Source organism: Rhyacophila brunnea, unplaced genomic scaffold (genome assembly GCF_057557595.1).
Source record: "Rhyacophila brunnea isolate RB1 unplaced genomic scaffold, BYU_Rbru_1.0 scaffold_12, whole genome shotgun sequence".
NCBI classification, from domain to species: domain Eukaryota; kingdom Metazoa; phylum Arthropoda; class Insecta; order Trichoptera; family Rhyacophilidae; genus Rhyacophila; species Rhyacophila brunnea.
This window is the reverse complement of record NW_028232774.1, coordinates 19,509,152-19,526,994: the sequence shown is the minus strand read 5'-3', so window position 1 is coordinate 19,526,994 and position 17,843 is coordinate 19,509,152. Positions and strand designations below refer to the sequence as shown.

The following is a 17,843-nucleotide window of genomic DNA, read 5'->3' as shown; positions in this document are numbered from 1 at the left end:
ACTTGTTTAATCATTTTAAACCAGTGATGCACAAACTGCGGCCCAAAAAGGCATTTGTTGCGGCCCAAAATAAGAAGTCCTTCATCAATATATAACTATTAAATTTAAAATAATAAAATGTATGTCTCATCTAGTATATAATATGTATCATTATTTTTCAACACACCCACTGCGGCCCGTGAAAAATTGGAAATTGGATAAATTGGTCCTTCTTTCAAATATTTTGTGCACCACTGTTTTAAACCATGCGATTATCAATATACAATCAATTACAAAACTACATACATACGAATTGGGCCATGTACACTGAGTGGACGAGTCAGTGAGATAGTGAGTTGGATTTAAAGACCTTGGGTGTCCTAAACTGGAGGGAAGCAGCTTTGGGCAGACCTCGATGGAGGCAAATGATGGATGAGACCAAGACGTACAAAGGGCTGTAGCGCAGGAAGAACATAGATCCAATACTATTTTATCATTATTAACACTTTGTGCAGCACATTACTGTGTCCATATTAAGGGGATTTACTGTAGTGACTGCCCGGTACTGCTCCCCATGAGAGCACATGTGCTGTGGTGATGATTTTTTATTAGTATCGTTTTTATGCTTTGCAAACTGTTTTAATACCCACTTTTTTAAGGTGCGGTGTAAACGTATAATGTCATTAGAAACTAATAACAGCACCACTGCATTTAAAGAAATCTGTCAACGAGTATTCAGTAGGATTTCCGGCGCGAAAAAAAGGTTATGTGTATCTTAAAATACGCCTTGTAATTTTAGTATAGGTATATGCTTTTGAAGAGCATACCTGGTTTCATGGTCTCAAAAGACACAGCACGCCATTTGTAGGTACTCGTATGTATAACGAATAGGGTCAGATTTATCATGGAAGGGCCCTGCATTAGTACATAATTTAATCTAATTTAAAATATAGGCACATTTGCTTTTTATTGACAAAATCATGCATAATTCTAGTTTTTTAGTAACGATTAATTGAGGCGTCTAATTCTAAAAAGCGATAAGTCCACATTTGGTCAAAATCGAGAAAAAAATACGCACATATTCTTTGTATAATTTTACACAATATGTATTGATCTATAAATTCCAAAACGCGACACAACCCTACGAAAAAAAATATTTTAAGTCTCGATTTATTACAAAAAGCGCCAAGTCCGTGTTTCATATTATTTAAAGCTTGGTTGATTTCGCGCGTGTTTAAATCAACCAATAAGGGAATGTTCAATATTGAAAAGGGCGTCTCCCATGCTCTAGCATCTAGTAAACTCATGACAGTGCCATGGAAATATGTGCCTTATGCGGAATAAATTAAAAAGTGAGGTACAAATAGCGCTACATCCAATTTTATTTTGCCTATATTTATTACATTTAAGAGTTTATCGGCTGAAACAAATTGCCATTTAGTTCTAATTTCGACATAGAATACAACGGAAAAAATAATCTCACGTTAAAACAAATAATTGAAGCTTGAAACATAAAGATGTTGTTTCCCGAAAATATTGAATTGTGGACTTATCGCTTTTTGTAATTAGACGCCTCAAATAACAGATTAAAAATGATAGAGAGAAACGTGGCCTCTTTCATTCAATAACAATATTGTTTTGTGTACTGTATCTCCCATAATGACGGAGGAATGTGTTTTCCAAAGTCAAGTGACCCTGAATATCTTTATTAGAAACATGTTCAAGATGTTCTTGGATAATGGAGTCTGTTGCAGGAGGGCCTCGTATTTTAATTTTATTGCTTTGTATTGAAATACTACTTTTATCAGTTTCATCCTTTTTTGTATTTTTATTACTTATCCTATTAAGGCCTGATTGGGACCTACCCTGTCTGGCATAATTTTGTCACCGACAGTGATATTAAAAATGATAAGAGAGTAGGTACTATACTCATAAGATAGTATAACAATATCATTCCATATTCCTTCAAGATTCAGGCCAGATCAACAGCTAATCAATATTCATAATATTACAATCGAGTCGTATAGTACCAAAAGTAGAACTGTCGCAAATATATCGAAATTTAACTAAGTATGCCAAATTATTCTTCTGACCATAATGTACGACTAGCAATATAATATTCGAATCAAAATCATATCTGTGTGGTATAAAATTATGATGGAAAATAGGGCTTGGTATCAGAATTAGAACTGTTCAATACTTTGGAAACAAAATTAGAATTGTTGAATTTGAATTGAATTTCTGATTTCTAAATGTAGAAACATATTTCATGCTATTATAACACTAAAATACCCAACAAAACGTATTTCGTCATTTTTTTGAAATGCTGAATAACGCACAGATCTACTTTTGATACTATACGACTCAATTATACATTTATAGTTTAACATTGTATATTAATTTATCATAGAAGTGCTCAATATTTTTGTATATAACCTGTGATTGTCAACATGTTTGTCTTTTTCGTGACTAATTTTCGATTCAATTTTTGATATAAATTACTCTAATATACTTACACAATTTTGAAATCTAAAACTTACCTATGTAATAGAAAAAATGTTATAAAAAAAAGTTGTACCGAGTGGGATTCAAACTCATATTTTGCACCGTCCGGATTAGTGCTCTTATTATTTAAGCTACCAATGCAAACTAATTCTATTAACTTATTTTAATTCTGTCAATGGTGTGAATCAAACTTTGTAACATTACAAACATGATAATAGACTGCTTCAACTGTTAACCAAATTCATTAACGGTTTCTTGCACTACATATTTATTTTTGTCAAAACAAACCTAACAATGAAGTGGTATTATAAGCTGCCTTGTTAATTTCTCCAAAAATAAACACTTGGAACCTTGTAGTTTTGCATTTGCGCAATGTTGGTACATTAGAATCTTAACAATCCTCACTTAACAGTGAAGCGTTACAAATGGTTCATTAAAATAAAATTACATTTTTTGTGTATAATTTTTTTTAAACTAGGTATATACAAATACAATATAATTTATACTAGTTTTTCTGTTGCAGTTCAGGTAATCGACTTGTCTGATGTGTTATTACTTACCACTATTAAAACGATTTCACATAATAAAGCTGGCAGTACACAAATACATATAATATTACGTGTTACAGGGAAAAGTTGATTTATTGAGCCTTATTGAACATTTAACCGAATTAATCTACAGTCTTAACATTTAAGGCATTATTAATTTTGAAATGGATATCTGCATGTGGATTATATCAAACATTATTTCCAAAAAAAATAATGTACCCATGATATTCTGCTAGGAAAACCTCCAAATAACCTCCAGCATGCAAATATATACATTCATGTAACTTGGAAATTTTTGAATTAAGTAGTTCAATACATTTTTGTAATTATGAAAAATAATGCTCTAGTGATATTTTGCGATTTTCTCACAACTTACCGTACATAATATAATCATAGACTAACATAGGCTAACTTAATGCTAAAGGAATGTAGGTATGCAAGATTTCTGGCTGTCTATTACTGTGGTCTTCTTAACACTACGTTACCTTACTTTGAAAAAGTTCTAACTGACATTTTGGCCTAAAATGACTTTTTGATGTGAAAAGGTTCCATTAGCCATATTCTATCATTACGTTCATTTCAGAGTCATCTATCATCAAATATGGGAATTAGCAGTATGCCGGAGTTCTATCTACATGTCTTTTTATATTAAAAATATGACCATTTCAAATGCTCATAGCTCAAAACATGGTCAAGTGCAATTGGAACCTTTTCAAAGTAAGGTAACGACTAATTCTAATAAATTGTTTCTGAAAATGTTGAGCTTAACATTTATTACACGCTAAGTCTACAGTCAGCTCGCAGCGTGAAGTTGCGAGTTTGATAAATATAAATTAATAATTAATGCTACCATTTTTTTTTTCATTATAAAATAATAACTGCAAACAGTTTACCGCATTGCATTCAAAGTATAACCAAAAATGCATTATGCAATTAGAATTCACAATTTCGTGGCACGACCTGACTATAGAGAGTTGTTATTATATACATACTGGCAATTATTGTCCCATTTAATATAATATGATAAAAAAGAAATTATATAGGTACATAAATAAAAATAGTATATTTCAGAAGTCTTCTTTCAGTTGTGAGATAATAAATAGCGCCTGTACACGTGCATGGATTTACTGGCAGCAATAGTGTGTATTTTACACTATCGTGATAATAACTGTTAACACGTAAAAGTACTGACTGTGTCTCCAATCTCATTCTTCAAGAGTAACTGAGTCGCAATGTTGTCATTTTATGGTACTGTTTGACAATCAGTTAACCTCAAAATGAGTCTCTCCGCGGTGTAGGTCATTTTTTGGCGGCAGGTTCGCCACTATCGTTCAAAAATTCAGAAGCTTCCGATCTTTTTTGATTCATGCATGCAATATTGCAACTTGCATGATAATACATGTTTACACATGCATTTTCTCGTTATGGCCGCGATAATACGTATTGTCAGCAGTATATCCATGCACGTGTAAATGGGTATAAAATGTCGTCGCTGTAGGATTGGTTTGACGAATTGACCAAATGTCAAATGTTCAGGAGACGAAAAACCTATTTGATTATCCTATATTTAAATACATGAAGGTATTTAAATTGTTGTTTTTACAGCATATGAATGCTGTTTTCATTTCAAAGCAATTTAAAGAAACGGATGCTTCTGGTCCATTTAGATACAAAAAATCATTCTGCATTAAAAGGTCGATTTCAACAAAAACGGATATTCGACAAACCAATCCTATAGCGACGATGTGATGATCTAAAATATCTGATACAAAATTATTATAATCTCGCTGTCTGTCTTGTTGCTGTTCAAATTGTTCCTTCTCAAGATATCAAAACAATTATTTAATAACATGTTTTAAATTCAGGTATTGTCAATTTTGCATTGAATGTTAATATTTCTGACGTGGCAAATAAGCCCGTGTAATAAAATACCTAGAAACTTGTCAAAAAATTTGTTTTTGACATAGAATGATGTCTTTCCCTGAGTGTGGGTGAGCGGGTACAATATTATACATAATATATGTATAATGTACAGAGTTTTAGATGTCCCAGAAAATGCAAAATTTGCTTACTGCATAGAAACTGTAAGAGCAATGTTAATGATTTATATACCATTAGATTTAGGACAGATGTAGTCAGGGAACACAGAATTAATGAGAACTGAAATACCTAACGGGTGTGGAGTAAAAGGCAACCGATTTCGAGTGTGTAAGAATATGGGATGATGGGATGTGTCAAGAATACATCATTCTAAGCCTGTCCTTCGTTCTGATAACTGCTCTCGGTTTATGCACTGATACTCATTCAATATTGGTGTATTTGGAGGTTTCAACGCACACTATTGCACTTCTATGTTTGTTTCATTTTCGTAGGACACGCACACATTCAAAACTCTGCTTTAAAATGTAGTGTATTGGGGAATAGTCTATCTGAATTCTGTTTATTAATCTGTTCTGTGAATGTAGGTCTCTAAGTATGGAATATATACTTTTTATATTATAAACTGATTGGACAAAATGCGTGAAGGGGTGGGTTGACAGAAATGACTATCTTTAACAACCTTGATGTGGCACTGTGGTATGAGTCAGGGCCAATTATGCATCACACTAATATTCAACTACAAGTTAAATTATAAGGGTTACAAGACCCAGTTTGTGAGAGTAGCAGTGAAAATTTAAAAAATGCCTGGGTAATTTTTAGAAAAATACTATCATGACCCGTAAAATGTATTAAATCAGTGGTCGAGGATGCAAGTATTAAAAAAAGCTACGTATGTGTGAAGCCAAACTAATTCGAAAGTCCAAGGCCCGGTTATAGGCTGCGCACGACAGAGGAAATTCGCCACACCTTACCTTGCCAACGCAGCCGTCGACTAGCAAAGCAAAATCACCCTACAGTTCTGGGTATAGTTCTATGTTTAAAACCTGGCAGCATAGCACAGCTACGCTCCAATCTAGTTTTATAAATACCTACCTATCTAATTCTTAACAAATAACAAACCCCAAATAATATCTACCATCTTTGGCTTTGTAATCAAAGTCTTACGACTCCCCCAATAATATCTTCATATAATGTTTTAGTGAGCGGGACATACTTGGAAGACGCTGGATCCAAGAAATATAGTTTATCTTTTACTACGTTAATATTAAAGCCGTCTTTTCGGAGATCTGTTTTGATCATTTTAAATGTTATTGTGAGTGGAATACTATCTATAACTCTAATGAATAAAGGCTGTGCGTATGGTGGGAGGGATTTTCCCATCTTTTGTACTAGACTGGAGAGATCCAGTTCGTTTTCCGGATCAACCATGGCTGCCATTCCCGCCTTGCCTTCCATGCCTGGAATCTGGAAACAAAATAACTTTGTTGAAGGATGGATACTGTGGAAATCCGACATAAATAGTGCAAACTTAACTTTTTCAGTCATACTTACAGTACTCTCTCACTGGCGTATGCATATAACGGTGTACTGTATTCAAGCTATTCAAGAGAAGCTGCTAATTATGATATGGTTTTTTATATTGTTATTTGCTTATTAAAATATTTCACATAATATGTGATTAAGTGTATTTTGATATGAGTAGGTATATCGTAATATGAACTTGTATCGTTCAATCTGTAAATCGTTAAAATGTTAATTTTATCATAGTTTCTAACTAAACCTGTGCAAGTACATACTGATAACTCGGGTGGATATCGTAGCAAACATACTATTGATATATCTACGAGTATATATTAAGTATAACCCAATTCAAATTGAACATAGGTTGATATTTAAATAGGTAATAGTATAGTATCTTTATGATTTCGAGAAAATAATACGATGGTCTATAATCCATATCAATTATTTGAAAACATTACATTTGCATGTAGGTAGGTACATAAATATAATATAGTGAAAAGGTCAGATAACATCAAAATTTGTGTATACCTACTACCTAGAAATGGCATTCATGAGTGAGCATGGCTGAAAGCTTGGAAAATGTGTTTTTATAATATAAAATACACAAAATTACAAACACATACGAAGTTTACCCCACACGTACAGATCACATGATATTTGTTTATGCAAAATCGTCGCTTTCCAAAATTGCGAATTTGATTGCAACAACTGGCAACCAAATTCGCCACTGTTCGCCAAATACTGCGATGAATCAGTATGTTCCTTCCTGTCTTTTTTTATTCGTAGGTTTGTTTACTTACACCAAAAAATTTCCATTTATAAAATCGGAAACGATTTTTACGGGTGAGTTTTGGAATATAATGCAACCAAAACTGGAAAAATTCTATCATGGGTGTTTACTTCCTGAATTAATTGACCCCAGAAAAAACAGGTCCATGCCACTACGTGAACAACACTTTAATAATATATATTAAAAATAAAATTTTAAAAGTATAAATATTAATAAAATACGTCTTCGACAGCCCTGAGGGAGTGAATATGAAATATGAGTCGATCGGTCGTGGAGCAAGTTTATTGACACAAACAACTTTGACAGACCTTTTTATATTAACTTGTACACCAGATATTACGGATAAGAACACTACAAAAATAACATAACATAATCAGCTAGTCTTTTCATACTTATTTTAGATGAATGTTGTATGCCGTTTGACGCTTGGAAATATGTAATTATTCCATCTGTACAGTAAGCTATTTTTAACTTTAAATTTATAACTCTTTAAAACGTACCATTAGATTGATATTATTTTGACAGCCCTGTATTCCTTCGGCCGGCATCAGGTTACATCGCATACATGTTATGTTTGAAGGTAATAATAATAATAATAATGATTATTCATTCGACCGACAATTGTAATTATTAAAATAAATCCCCGATGGTTAGAGGTTTTTGAGGTTAGACTGAATTAAAATGACGTCCTTTCAACGCCGAGGTTACTTTCTGACTAAACTATGAATGACCTTGTGGTGTTCAGCTCACTCTTAAGTGATTTACTGTTTAATATGTATGTAGTTAATAAACCCAGTTTATAATTTTATTAATATGTATAATTTAATACCTACATACTTAATTGATTTTGATCATAAAAAAACCGCTAAAAAAGTCGCTAATAAGAAATTTCTCAATAAAAACTATTTTTACGAAATACCTGTCTTAATTTTTACAATATTTTGTATTTATGCACTATAATCCGTCGTTTTCACTAATTGATAATTGTCTGGTTTTTAGGGTGGCGGATTACTGGGAGGGTAGATACTATATTTTGTTTTCATTTTAGTAAGAATACAAATTGCAGGTGGTATTGATAGTTTTTAAAATACAATTAAACCCTACCAACAGACAGAATGAGAATATAATAAATTTTATTTTATGATGTTTTTAAATGCAAATTTGGTAGGGGTTGCAAGTTACTTGGCTGTTATAAAAAGGAGTCATGATTCAAGGTTGGGAACGCATGGCTTATAGAAAGAAATTTTAATAAAGTTAGATAGTGAGTAGTTTTACCTCCACTCCATAAACAACAATGTCTGCAAGTCCTGCTACTGTAGTTAAAATGTCTTCGACTTCATTTGTAGACACATTTTCACCACGCCATCTGCAAATAATAATTCAAAGTTAAGTGTGGTGGGCGTGTAATGGGTAGTAGGAGGTACACAATTCAATACAATTTACAATATTATTTGAAACCATTATCAAATTAATTAATAATTAAATCTTTGAATAGTCTTACATACCTGAAAGTATCTCCAGTTCTGTCTCTAAAGTAGAAGTACCCGAGATGATCCATCACAAGTATATCGCCAGAATTAAAGAAGCAGTCTCCTTTAGTGATGACATCCTCGATCATCTTCTTCCGATTGGCTTCCTTATCGACGTAGCCGGTGTAAGAATAGAGTCTCTTTCCGTGATTCACCTTACCTAACATCAAGCCTGGTTCTCCCGGTTTACACTTTGTACAGAGTCCTTTCTCATTTCGGATTATTTCTCCTGTCGACTCGTCACATCTACAATTATTCAATGTTAATATTATCATATTAGTATTAATTGTCATTACACAATAATTACAGTGGGATTTCATGAGTGATTTCCAAAATATTCATCCTTAGTCAAATCAATGGCAATGCCAACTGTCATTAACAAAAATGCCAGACAGGAAAGAAAAAGCTAGATGGCTTTTTTTTAATTAAAAAGATGGCAAGACTAACATTTTTTTTAAATAATCCATAATTTGAATGAACATTGTTTTCATGAGAACAAAATTAAAGAAGAATTAATTGTTTCACCATCTTCTAATAAGTAATTATGTAAGTACAACTAATAATGGATGATTGTTTTTTTCATTTAACACTATGGCAGGCCATGACGCCCAATGACAGTAGTGTATTAGTAAAATAATCACAGACATATCTAGACTTTGAGAGTCACATAATCACATAAATGTATTGTGACCTCGCCATGTATCAAACCTAGAGTGCCCAAATGAAAAGCCAGTGGTTTGTGCATTGGACTACAAGGGCCACCAAGTGATGATATTATAATATTGACCAGGCAGACAGCATGTTGGTTCATCAAACAACAAAGTTTAGCAGTATATTATGCGGATAATTACTATAGAAGCCTTATTCATGCTGTTGGGTCTGGGGGAGGGCTACAACTTTCGCACAATCACATTATCAAGCCAAACACTAGAGAGGCACTGACCGGTAGAGCCTCAGTTTGGTGGATAGCAGACCCCGGGGAAGGTACACAATCTTTGTACTAAAAATTATTTACAGAAATGAGTTCGCTTACCTCACAAGCAAAATTGGTGAGATGAACGATGCGTATCTCGGTATGAATCCAACAGCACCCTCTTTTGACGTGATATTTACTGAAAATCAAAAATCATTTCTTCAAATTGTGGCAAGATAGTAAAAATTATTCATAATTGCTTCAATCTTTACATTTTTTGTTTGTAAATTAAGCCATGTTTCTTGCATATAACGCACAGTAAACCTCAATTTTATTATTATTAACTTATCTATGAAACGTTATACCATCTTGTTGCTTGTAAGACTACAAAATTTAAACACAACATGAGTAACCATCTTTTCTACTAAATTAACTAAAAATAATTACCACTAACTTATATTTAACACAAAAACAATAAATTTCAGCAACACACGCTCGCAGTTTTTAAATGTCTGTAATCATTCAAATCAATATTTACAAACGTACGTGTACAAAAAATATTTAATTCAGCCGTAGAAATTCTATCTTACTCTAATCTGGCTCTCACATCTAAACTTGCCTCATCTGCCGCACAGCCATAAATCAAACCTTCCAAGAACGTCGATCCGGTGTCGCATATGAAGACCGCGCACATCTACCTAGCAACAGTCGCACGTAACTTTCAAAATATATAGATATTTGGATGCGGCGATCGGCGAGCCAGTATAGGAATGACCAATTCGTATGTGTTTGTATTCATCATGGTGTCTTCGACTCGCAGCCCGTGAAGCGTGCAACTTGTCGATTGCAATAGTAGATGTTTTTTTCAAGCTTAAAAGTCGCATTTGACCAATCAGCGGAGCTCCATTTGGCAACGTGTGTTTTGTGAATAACGTCACATCGACATATTCGACACGTTGCAGGCGAGACAAGTTTTGATGTGAGAGCTGGTTAATGCATATTGCGGAGATATAAGCGTGCTGAATGCTTTCTCATGTGCACTCATTGTTCGTTTTTTTTCACGCTTTGGGCCCACCTTTTTTTGGTTCACTTTCCTATATTTTATTTAGGCTCCATCTATATAGAAGAAGTTTTCTTCCAACATGTTTGGGTATATTACATCAAGTATCGTTTCACAGAGGCAAATAATATGTACATCGAAGACTTATAATTTAATTTACACAATATAATTTTGAATGCATGCATTTAATACATTTAATTATGATACTAAAAGACAATTTAATGGAGCGGCTCCCAGCCACTCCTCGGTTGGCCTACCAGTGTGCGCCACAGATATTGAACATAGGAATGCGGTGCCCCTGCGTACATGTTTTTTCATACGGTGAATATTTTATAGTCCACGTTCAGATATTTTTTACTGACACACACAACCTAAATAATTGGAGGGTACATTGCTCCCTTAAAATTGCTGATGCAGGGTGATCATGGAGTGTGCAAAAAGCTATAATTGGCTTACTCATATTGGTATTGCTCTCTGTAGCTCCGTATAATTCGTAGATATTGGGTATCCGGAATGTATCTTGAAATCTCCGCCAGAGTGTCGATCTCAAACCATTCCCCACCATCACCCGAAGGTTATGCTGAGGAACAATAGCGGCCGCACCTGCTTTGTCGTGGGACACCATCAAGAATCGACAGATCTCGCCGATGTATTGTGCCACCTGACACAAATAATTTCACAAACAAATTAATACTATCAACCAGTTATTACTGAGCATATAAATAAGCGGAAGCATTTATTTTTTAAATTATAATCATTAGATGTATAAATCTATAATTAGCATGACAGGTACTGCGATTTTTTTAAGGGCAACCAAAAGGTTAATAAACACCGTGACCGGCCAAACGGCTTGAAACTTGATAAAACTCAAATTGTCCAGGGATTACCTACTTACAGTGCATTTGTATTTGACGCAATCTGTCCAGAAGTTTGTTGCCGAAAACTTGTTCCTCAGAGCAACAGGAACTCCAAAAGCTATAGCCTGACCGGCTCCCAGAACACCACCGGCTGTGTGGTGCATCGGAAGCGGTGTATAAACGACGTCTCCATCGCCTAGTTTGGCTATTTCGTGCAGTGCTGCAGCTATTGTCAGATATCTGCCAGGAATGGTTAAATGTTTAATCAATATGGTATTATATTTCAATAGAAAATGCTATATTCTTAAATTTGTGTATTCATTGAATTAACATAATTTTAAGTGCCCTATTTATTAGCCGATGCTCAGATCACTCCAAACTTTAGTTATAACGTTCTTGTATAAAGATGTAGATCCTTACTAGTACCATAGCAAAACGATACTAGTACCATAGCGTGAAAATTCAGAAGCGTCTAAAGTTTTTTGATCAATGCGTGCAATCTTGCAACTTGCACAATAATACGTGTTTACACGTGAAATTTCTTGTTATGGCTGCGATAATACATACTGTCAGCAGTAAATTCATGCACGTGTGAACGGGGAATTATACTCTAATGCATGTAGGTATGGTTCAAAATAGAGATGTCTCATTGGAGCAATGGAAAATAATGATGAATGATATTAAATTGACCCAAAATCTGTCATTTATATTTTTCAACTTAATATTTTATTTATTCACTGTGATTTTAGAGCAAAGTTCATAAAGTCATTTTTTTATGGAGATGATATTATAATTATTCAACTGTGTGCTTCCAACAAATATTGGTATGTACATTTTTTTGTAAGTAAGTAACTGTTTTTTTTACAAGTTAAATACATCTACAATAATTATTATGAATGAAAATAGTAAATTAAAAACATATTTAATTGAAGTAAACTTACTTACCTAATTTAATAATAAAATATGATGTAATATAAAGACTAATAAACATGATGTATTTAATGATATTTAATAATATGAAGACTTTAATCATACTTAACTTATAATAAAAGATTAAAAAAGAAATAATTTCTGAAGGTATATTATGTCATTTAAAAAATATATTATCTCAACTACAAATAAACTGACATAAGAAAATTACTGTAAAATCACAGTATCTGGCCATCATGTAATTAAATAATTTATTGACCGTAATTTAAATTATTTATATAAAAAAACCATATACCTACTTAACTAAAAACTAAACAAACCTATCAAATAAGAAGTTTTTAAACTTGCAAGAATTTTTTGGTCATTGAATCAATAGGTATCATTACAATTTCATAATAAGTTAAATTATAAAATCAAGATTAAAATATGTTTAAAGTATCAACACATGATAAATACTTCACTGTCGTAGATGAGGGTTGTTTATATGCTTATTGTATCAGTGACAACTTAATATTATATATTATCACTTTGGGGGTAAGTACTGGTGAACTGAAAGGTGAACTGAAGGTGAAATTTTCAATTCAATTCATAAATCACACAAATTCAAATTTATTGATTTGCATACTATTATATGAACTTTACAAATTATTAATGCAAGACCTTTACAATATGACATTTTAAAAGAAAGATATTATAGCATTAAAGAAATAGTATAAAAAACACAAAACACGCAGAATTACAATACAAAAATTATAAAGTAGATACATGGAAGTATGCCGAATGAGCTTTGTAGACCTTATTTTAAGGATTCATAAAACAACTTCCATCTATATACTCATCCTCATGTAATCATCCTCAACAAATAAATGTCAAAATATCACTTCAATGTCTTCACTTTCATAGATTTTGGTATTTTTCAAGTTGTTTGGTTTCATAAAACCATTCTTAAATATAGGTGGAGTATGTCACTTCATCACCGACGTGATGATATTATGGAAGTTAATATAAAAAAAACTGGAATCTGATCCAACATATTTCATTATGAGCATATTTCTTCCATACCTTGAGTTTGTAATGACAGCAGCCTTGGGCAGTCCAGTGGTACCACTTGTATAAATATACAGCAATTGTTCATGGAATGTTCCTTTCTCCAGCTCTTCATCGAGAACCAAGCACGGGACAGTGTCATCATCGGGCTCGAAACTGACAGAGATGACATTCGGTGCACGAGTCGTGGGAATGGAATCCACATTCACGTTGCACAGGTGGAATGATACTCCTGTCACTTGAGGATCGCTTTGAATTTCATCGAATGCTGCAAGAAAACAAAGCCATATAATTATTACACTGAGGATTTCTTATCCAATATAGATATATCACCAAAGATTAAACAGGTGCCAAGCTAGTTCTAGATACTCCACAAAGGAAAAGAACAAAATCATATTATAATATATAGGATTAGTACATATTTAATTTATTATTAAAATTCAATGACATTATTAATTGACAACGCACTCAGTACAGTAGCCAGCAAGTAAATTCGCGCATAAAGACATTCACATGTATAGGTAGACATCACGTGACAAATTCCATTATGTGATATCACACATCGAGAATTTATAGCAATATCACATTTATTGTAATAGCGTTACAACAGTGTTTCTTGTGTCAATGTTCGTTTGAGCGAACGATATTGATATTCAAATATGAATTATGCCATTCGGCAGACCCGACAAAAAGCATCGGGAATTTATAGCAATATCACCCTTATTGTAATGGCGTTAGAACAGATTATGCTATTCGGCAGACCCGACAAAAAAGTGAGTGTCATTTTATTATCCAGCAGCTTCATCCATATTAATGTCATTGTTAAAATTAAAATTAAACAATGATATTGAACTTGGTGTACCTACATCCGTTATGTAAAAACAAATCTTAAATACTGGGATAGATTTACCTCAGATGGTAGACCGATCATACAGGTATGTTTGTGAGACTTTTCAAAGTTAATGTACATATTTTTAATAATAAGAATCTAACAATTCTAAATCTTCTATAATATATTCAGAGTGACATCCCGTGGGGGTAGGCCAGATTGGGCGTCGCTTGGGGGCGGCAGTTACCCGAAGGGTGGGGGGGAGGGGGGTCGCAAATCGAAAAGAATCACTAGGTATATATAAAAATATCCATTTAAAAATTCAGCTTATTGGTTGGAAACAAAATGTATTAATTCACTATAAAAGTCGGGTTAGCGATGTCTAGTTTACTTCCATTGTCCTTGGACGTTACTTTCTTGGCAAACAGCAATGACACGTGTATATCTAATTTAAAATGTATCCAAATAGGTATGTTTGCACTCACTCGCGAGTTTTGGAAGTTGTCAAGTGTATTTTTAAATGTATGTATCTGAAACCGTAGATTCGCAATATTGTCTATTGAAGCAGAGTTGGCATTTAAATTAGATTTCGTGGTATATATCTTGTTAATAATGTCTACATACAACACATTTCTTAGATATTGGAGTCAAGAAAGGGTGATAAAAACTACTGGATAAAAAAAGTGTCGGCATTTTGGCACTGCCTAGGGGCGGCATTTTGTCTAGGGACATCACTGTATAATATACTGAATATTATTCAGTATTGAATTTATATACATACACTATATGTCGCAATCTTACCGAAAATATCGAAAAATCTTCCTAAGGTTATCCAAGGATATTTCAAAGCTACCGGTGGTCAAAACAATGGCAAGGTGGAATAAGAGACACAACTACGCAGTCTTCTCAATAGTATCCGACCAGAAGCTACCTCCTGATGACAAATTAAATATGAACCGGACTAAGTAACCAGAACCAAGAACAATATGAAGAATGGAGACTGGCACCGAGAAAACTGCGGAACGTGTGATGGTCTGTTCGTTCGTTGCAACCAGCTGCAACATAGATGATATGTTTGAAACAAATGACACAGCCATCCAATGCATGGTTGGGAAGAGTCTACGCATACCTCTTGCAAGGACACGACGGAAGAAGAAGAATAATCATAAAATAGTTATAATAAATTAACATATTCCTTGGAAGCTATGTCTACGGTCCAGCATCTGCAGTGTCTTTTTACAGATGGTTATAAGTAAGTCTGATCAGTAGACACCGAGTTCTCACCTTCTTTCATAGCAGCCTCATAAAGCACCGCTTTGGCATTGGCGGCCTTTAAAGCGTGCAGCAAAGCAGTCCTGCGGGCTTTGGGGGGTAGGAGGGCAGCAGGCGCACCGATGATGGCGAGGGCCAGCCACATCACTACCAGGCGGACCCCTTCTCCTGACACAGCCACTGCTTCACCACGCTTGATGCCGAGGCTTAGTACTTGAGAGGCCACTTTTCTTGACAGCCGCCACATCTGTTAGAGAAAGTCTTGATGTAATTGGATGACAATATATTATTGGACGTGGTCTAAGTGGAAATATATTATTATAAAGGTTGATGGTGTAGAATGTTTTGTTGGCAACTGGAAACATTAATTTCAAGACAAATATGTAAAAATCAAACAAAAATAGAATTTTCTATACTAATAATAAAATTAAACTCTTTGAAGTCGTGAGTTCAAAACACTTACATTTTATCAGATTTTGACTATTTCAGACATTCAAGGGCTTTGTATTTCCTGCGTTTAATGGCTTGCCTCTCATTAAGTCATAAACCAAAACTGTCGTCAAAGTCTTGGTCTCTGGCGACGGGTTTAAGTATTTTTGTCTTATTAATCTGTTCTGTGCATGAATCCTAAGAACAACACTTATTTTACATTTTGTGTATGTTCTGATGAGAAAGAAGGAGACATCATAGTGACATAAATGTTTTTCCTACAGCGTTTACGGATTTTTCGGATTCCTAAATTATTTTATTGGCGCCAACCTTTCAGGTAGGTACAGTAGGCGCTCGGTAATCCGGCACCCATATTTTTTCACCTATGCCGAATTGTCGGAAATGTCGGATTATTGGATTTCGATAGGAAATAATAAATAATCTGTCAAGGTCGGGCACCGAGCTGCCGAGCGAACGGCTCTCCGCTCTGTAATCCGGCAGTTTAAGGCGAAACCTGCCGGATTGTAGAGGAGGAGAGCTGAGTTGCAAAATGCCAGACTATTGGACGTGCCGGATTGGTGAACGCCGCACCTACTATACTTACTTTGAAAATATAATGTTTTTTTTATTGCGTGTCTTCGTTTTTTGTATTTACCACACTTCATCCTTTTTGTTTGCTCTTGCCGTCTGGTTAATCAGCACACCAGAGAAAGTGTCTCCGTCTTTTGTTTTCACATCCTTATAACATCACACAGTGTGTCAAAATTCAGATTTCATTGGGAATCCATTATTTTTAGAGATTGCGATTTCTCGATTTTTTCATCAAATCATAATTCACGATTATTGACTCGAACTCGAAAATCCGAGATTGGTTTAAATACATATTAATTTGTCGATTATTTTCAAGAAATATATTTTTAACTCATCAGTCCAAATTTTCTGCCGACCAAATTCGTAACTTTTTAGCATTTCTTGCCCAAATATTATTTAGCGCCGAATTAACTTTTCTTGAGTAGTATTTGTTTTAACGACGAATAAGATAGGTATTCCATTTCGATTTAAAGTTAAGTATGTTTTTCTTCTTATTTTGACAAAGGTAGACTCATTGTCGTTTTCCTTTCAATACTCGGTGTGATTGATTAATGATTATGCATGAAACGATTCAAAGTAATAATGTAACGACATTATTAGATTCCTCGCAATTTGTCGCGGAATGCTACAAAATTGCGCGTTTATGCGACCACCTGCAATGCGTATGTGAACCGAGCATGGCCCCCATATCCTGAAGCGGGCCTCTAGGCCAGAATTTTTGGCGGCCCCCTTACCTATCGCTAAGGTTAAAGGCAGTCTGAAGCTCTACGGTGACGTTTTCCAAACGGTGTTCGACGTCAAATAAAATTCAGTGTATTTTTAGCGATTTTTTAACACATCGAATTATGGAGTTGTCGAGTATGAGCGAAGCCACACATGCGTCGCGAGATCGCTGTGGCTTCGCTCCATCAACACACTACAACCATATACTTATTTTAGATTGGTAATAACTCCGAAATTAAATTATAATACGTATTTCTCCACCGTTGATCCTTTTAATAATTCACCTGTTTCATTTAAACGCGCTATCTCCAAAATTTTGTATAAATAGATATATACCTATTTATATATTTTTTATGTTACTTTTTTTGTAAGTATATAATTTAATTATTCATTATTCTTCCTCATTTTTCTCATGTAATTTTCTTATGTAATTTCTTTA

The 17,843-nt window shown here is 34.0% G+C and overlaps 1 protein-coding gene across 1 annotated transcript in view; it reads right to left on the bottom strand.

Moving 5' to 3' along the window:
• Positions 1-1,085: 1,085 nt before the first annotated feature.
• LOC147077878 (long-chain fatty acid transport protein 4-like) overlaps positions 1,086-17,843 on the bottom strand; it is a 41,764-nt gene continuing 25,006 nt past the window's right edge. The window contains exons 4-11 of the mRNA XM_085960910.1: positions 15,674-15,908; positions 13,576-13,828; positions 11,622-11,823; positions 11,183-11,387; positions 9,787-9,865; positions 8,730-8,999; positions 8,500-8,590; positions 1,086-6,377 (exon numbers count right to left, since the gene is read on the bottom strand). Of these exons, the coding sequence (XP_085817036.1) occupies positions 6,066-6,377; positions 8,500-8,590; positions 8,730-8,999; positions 9,787-9,865; positions 11,183-11,387; positions 11,622-11,823; positions 13,576-13,828; positions 15,674-15,908 (1,647 nt within the window). The 3' untranslated portion in view covers positions 1,086-6,065. The remainder of the gene's footprint in view (positions 6,378-8,499; positions 8,591-8,729; positions 9,000-9,786; positions 9,866-11,182; positions 11,388-11,621; positions 11,824-13,575; positions 13,829-15,673; positions 15,909-17,843) is intronic.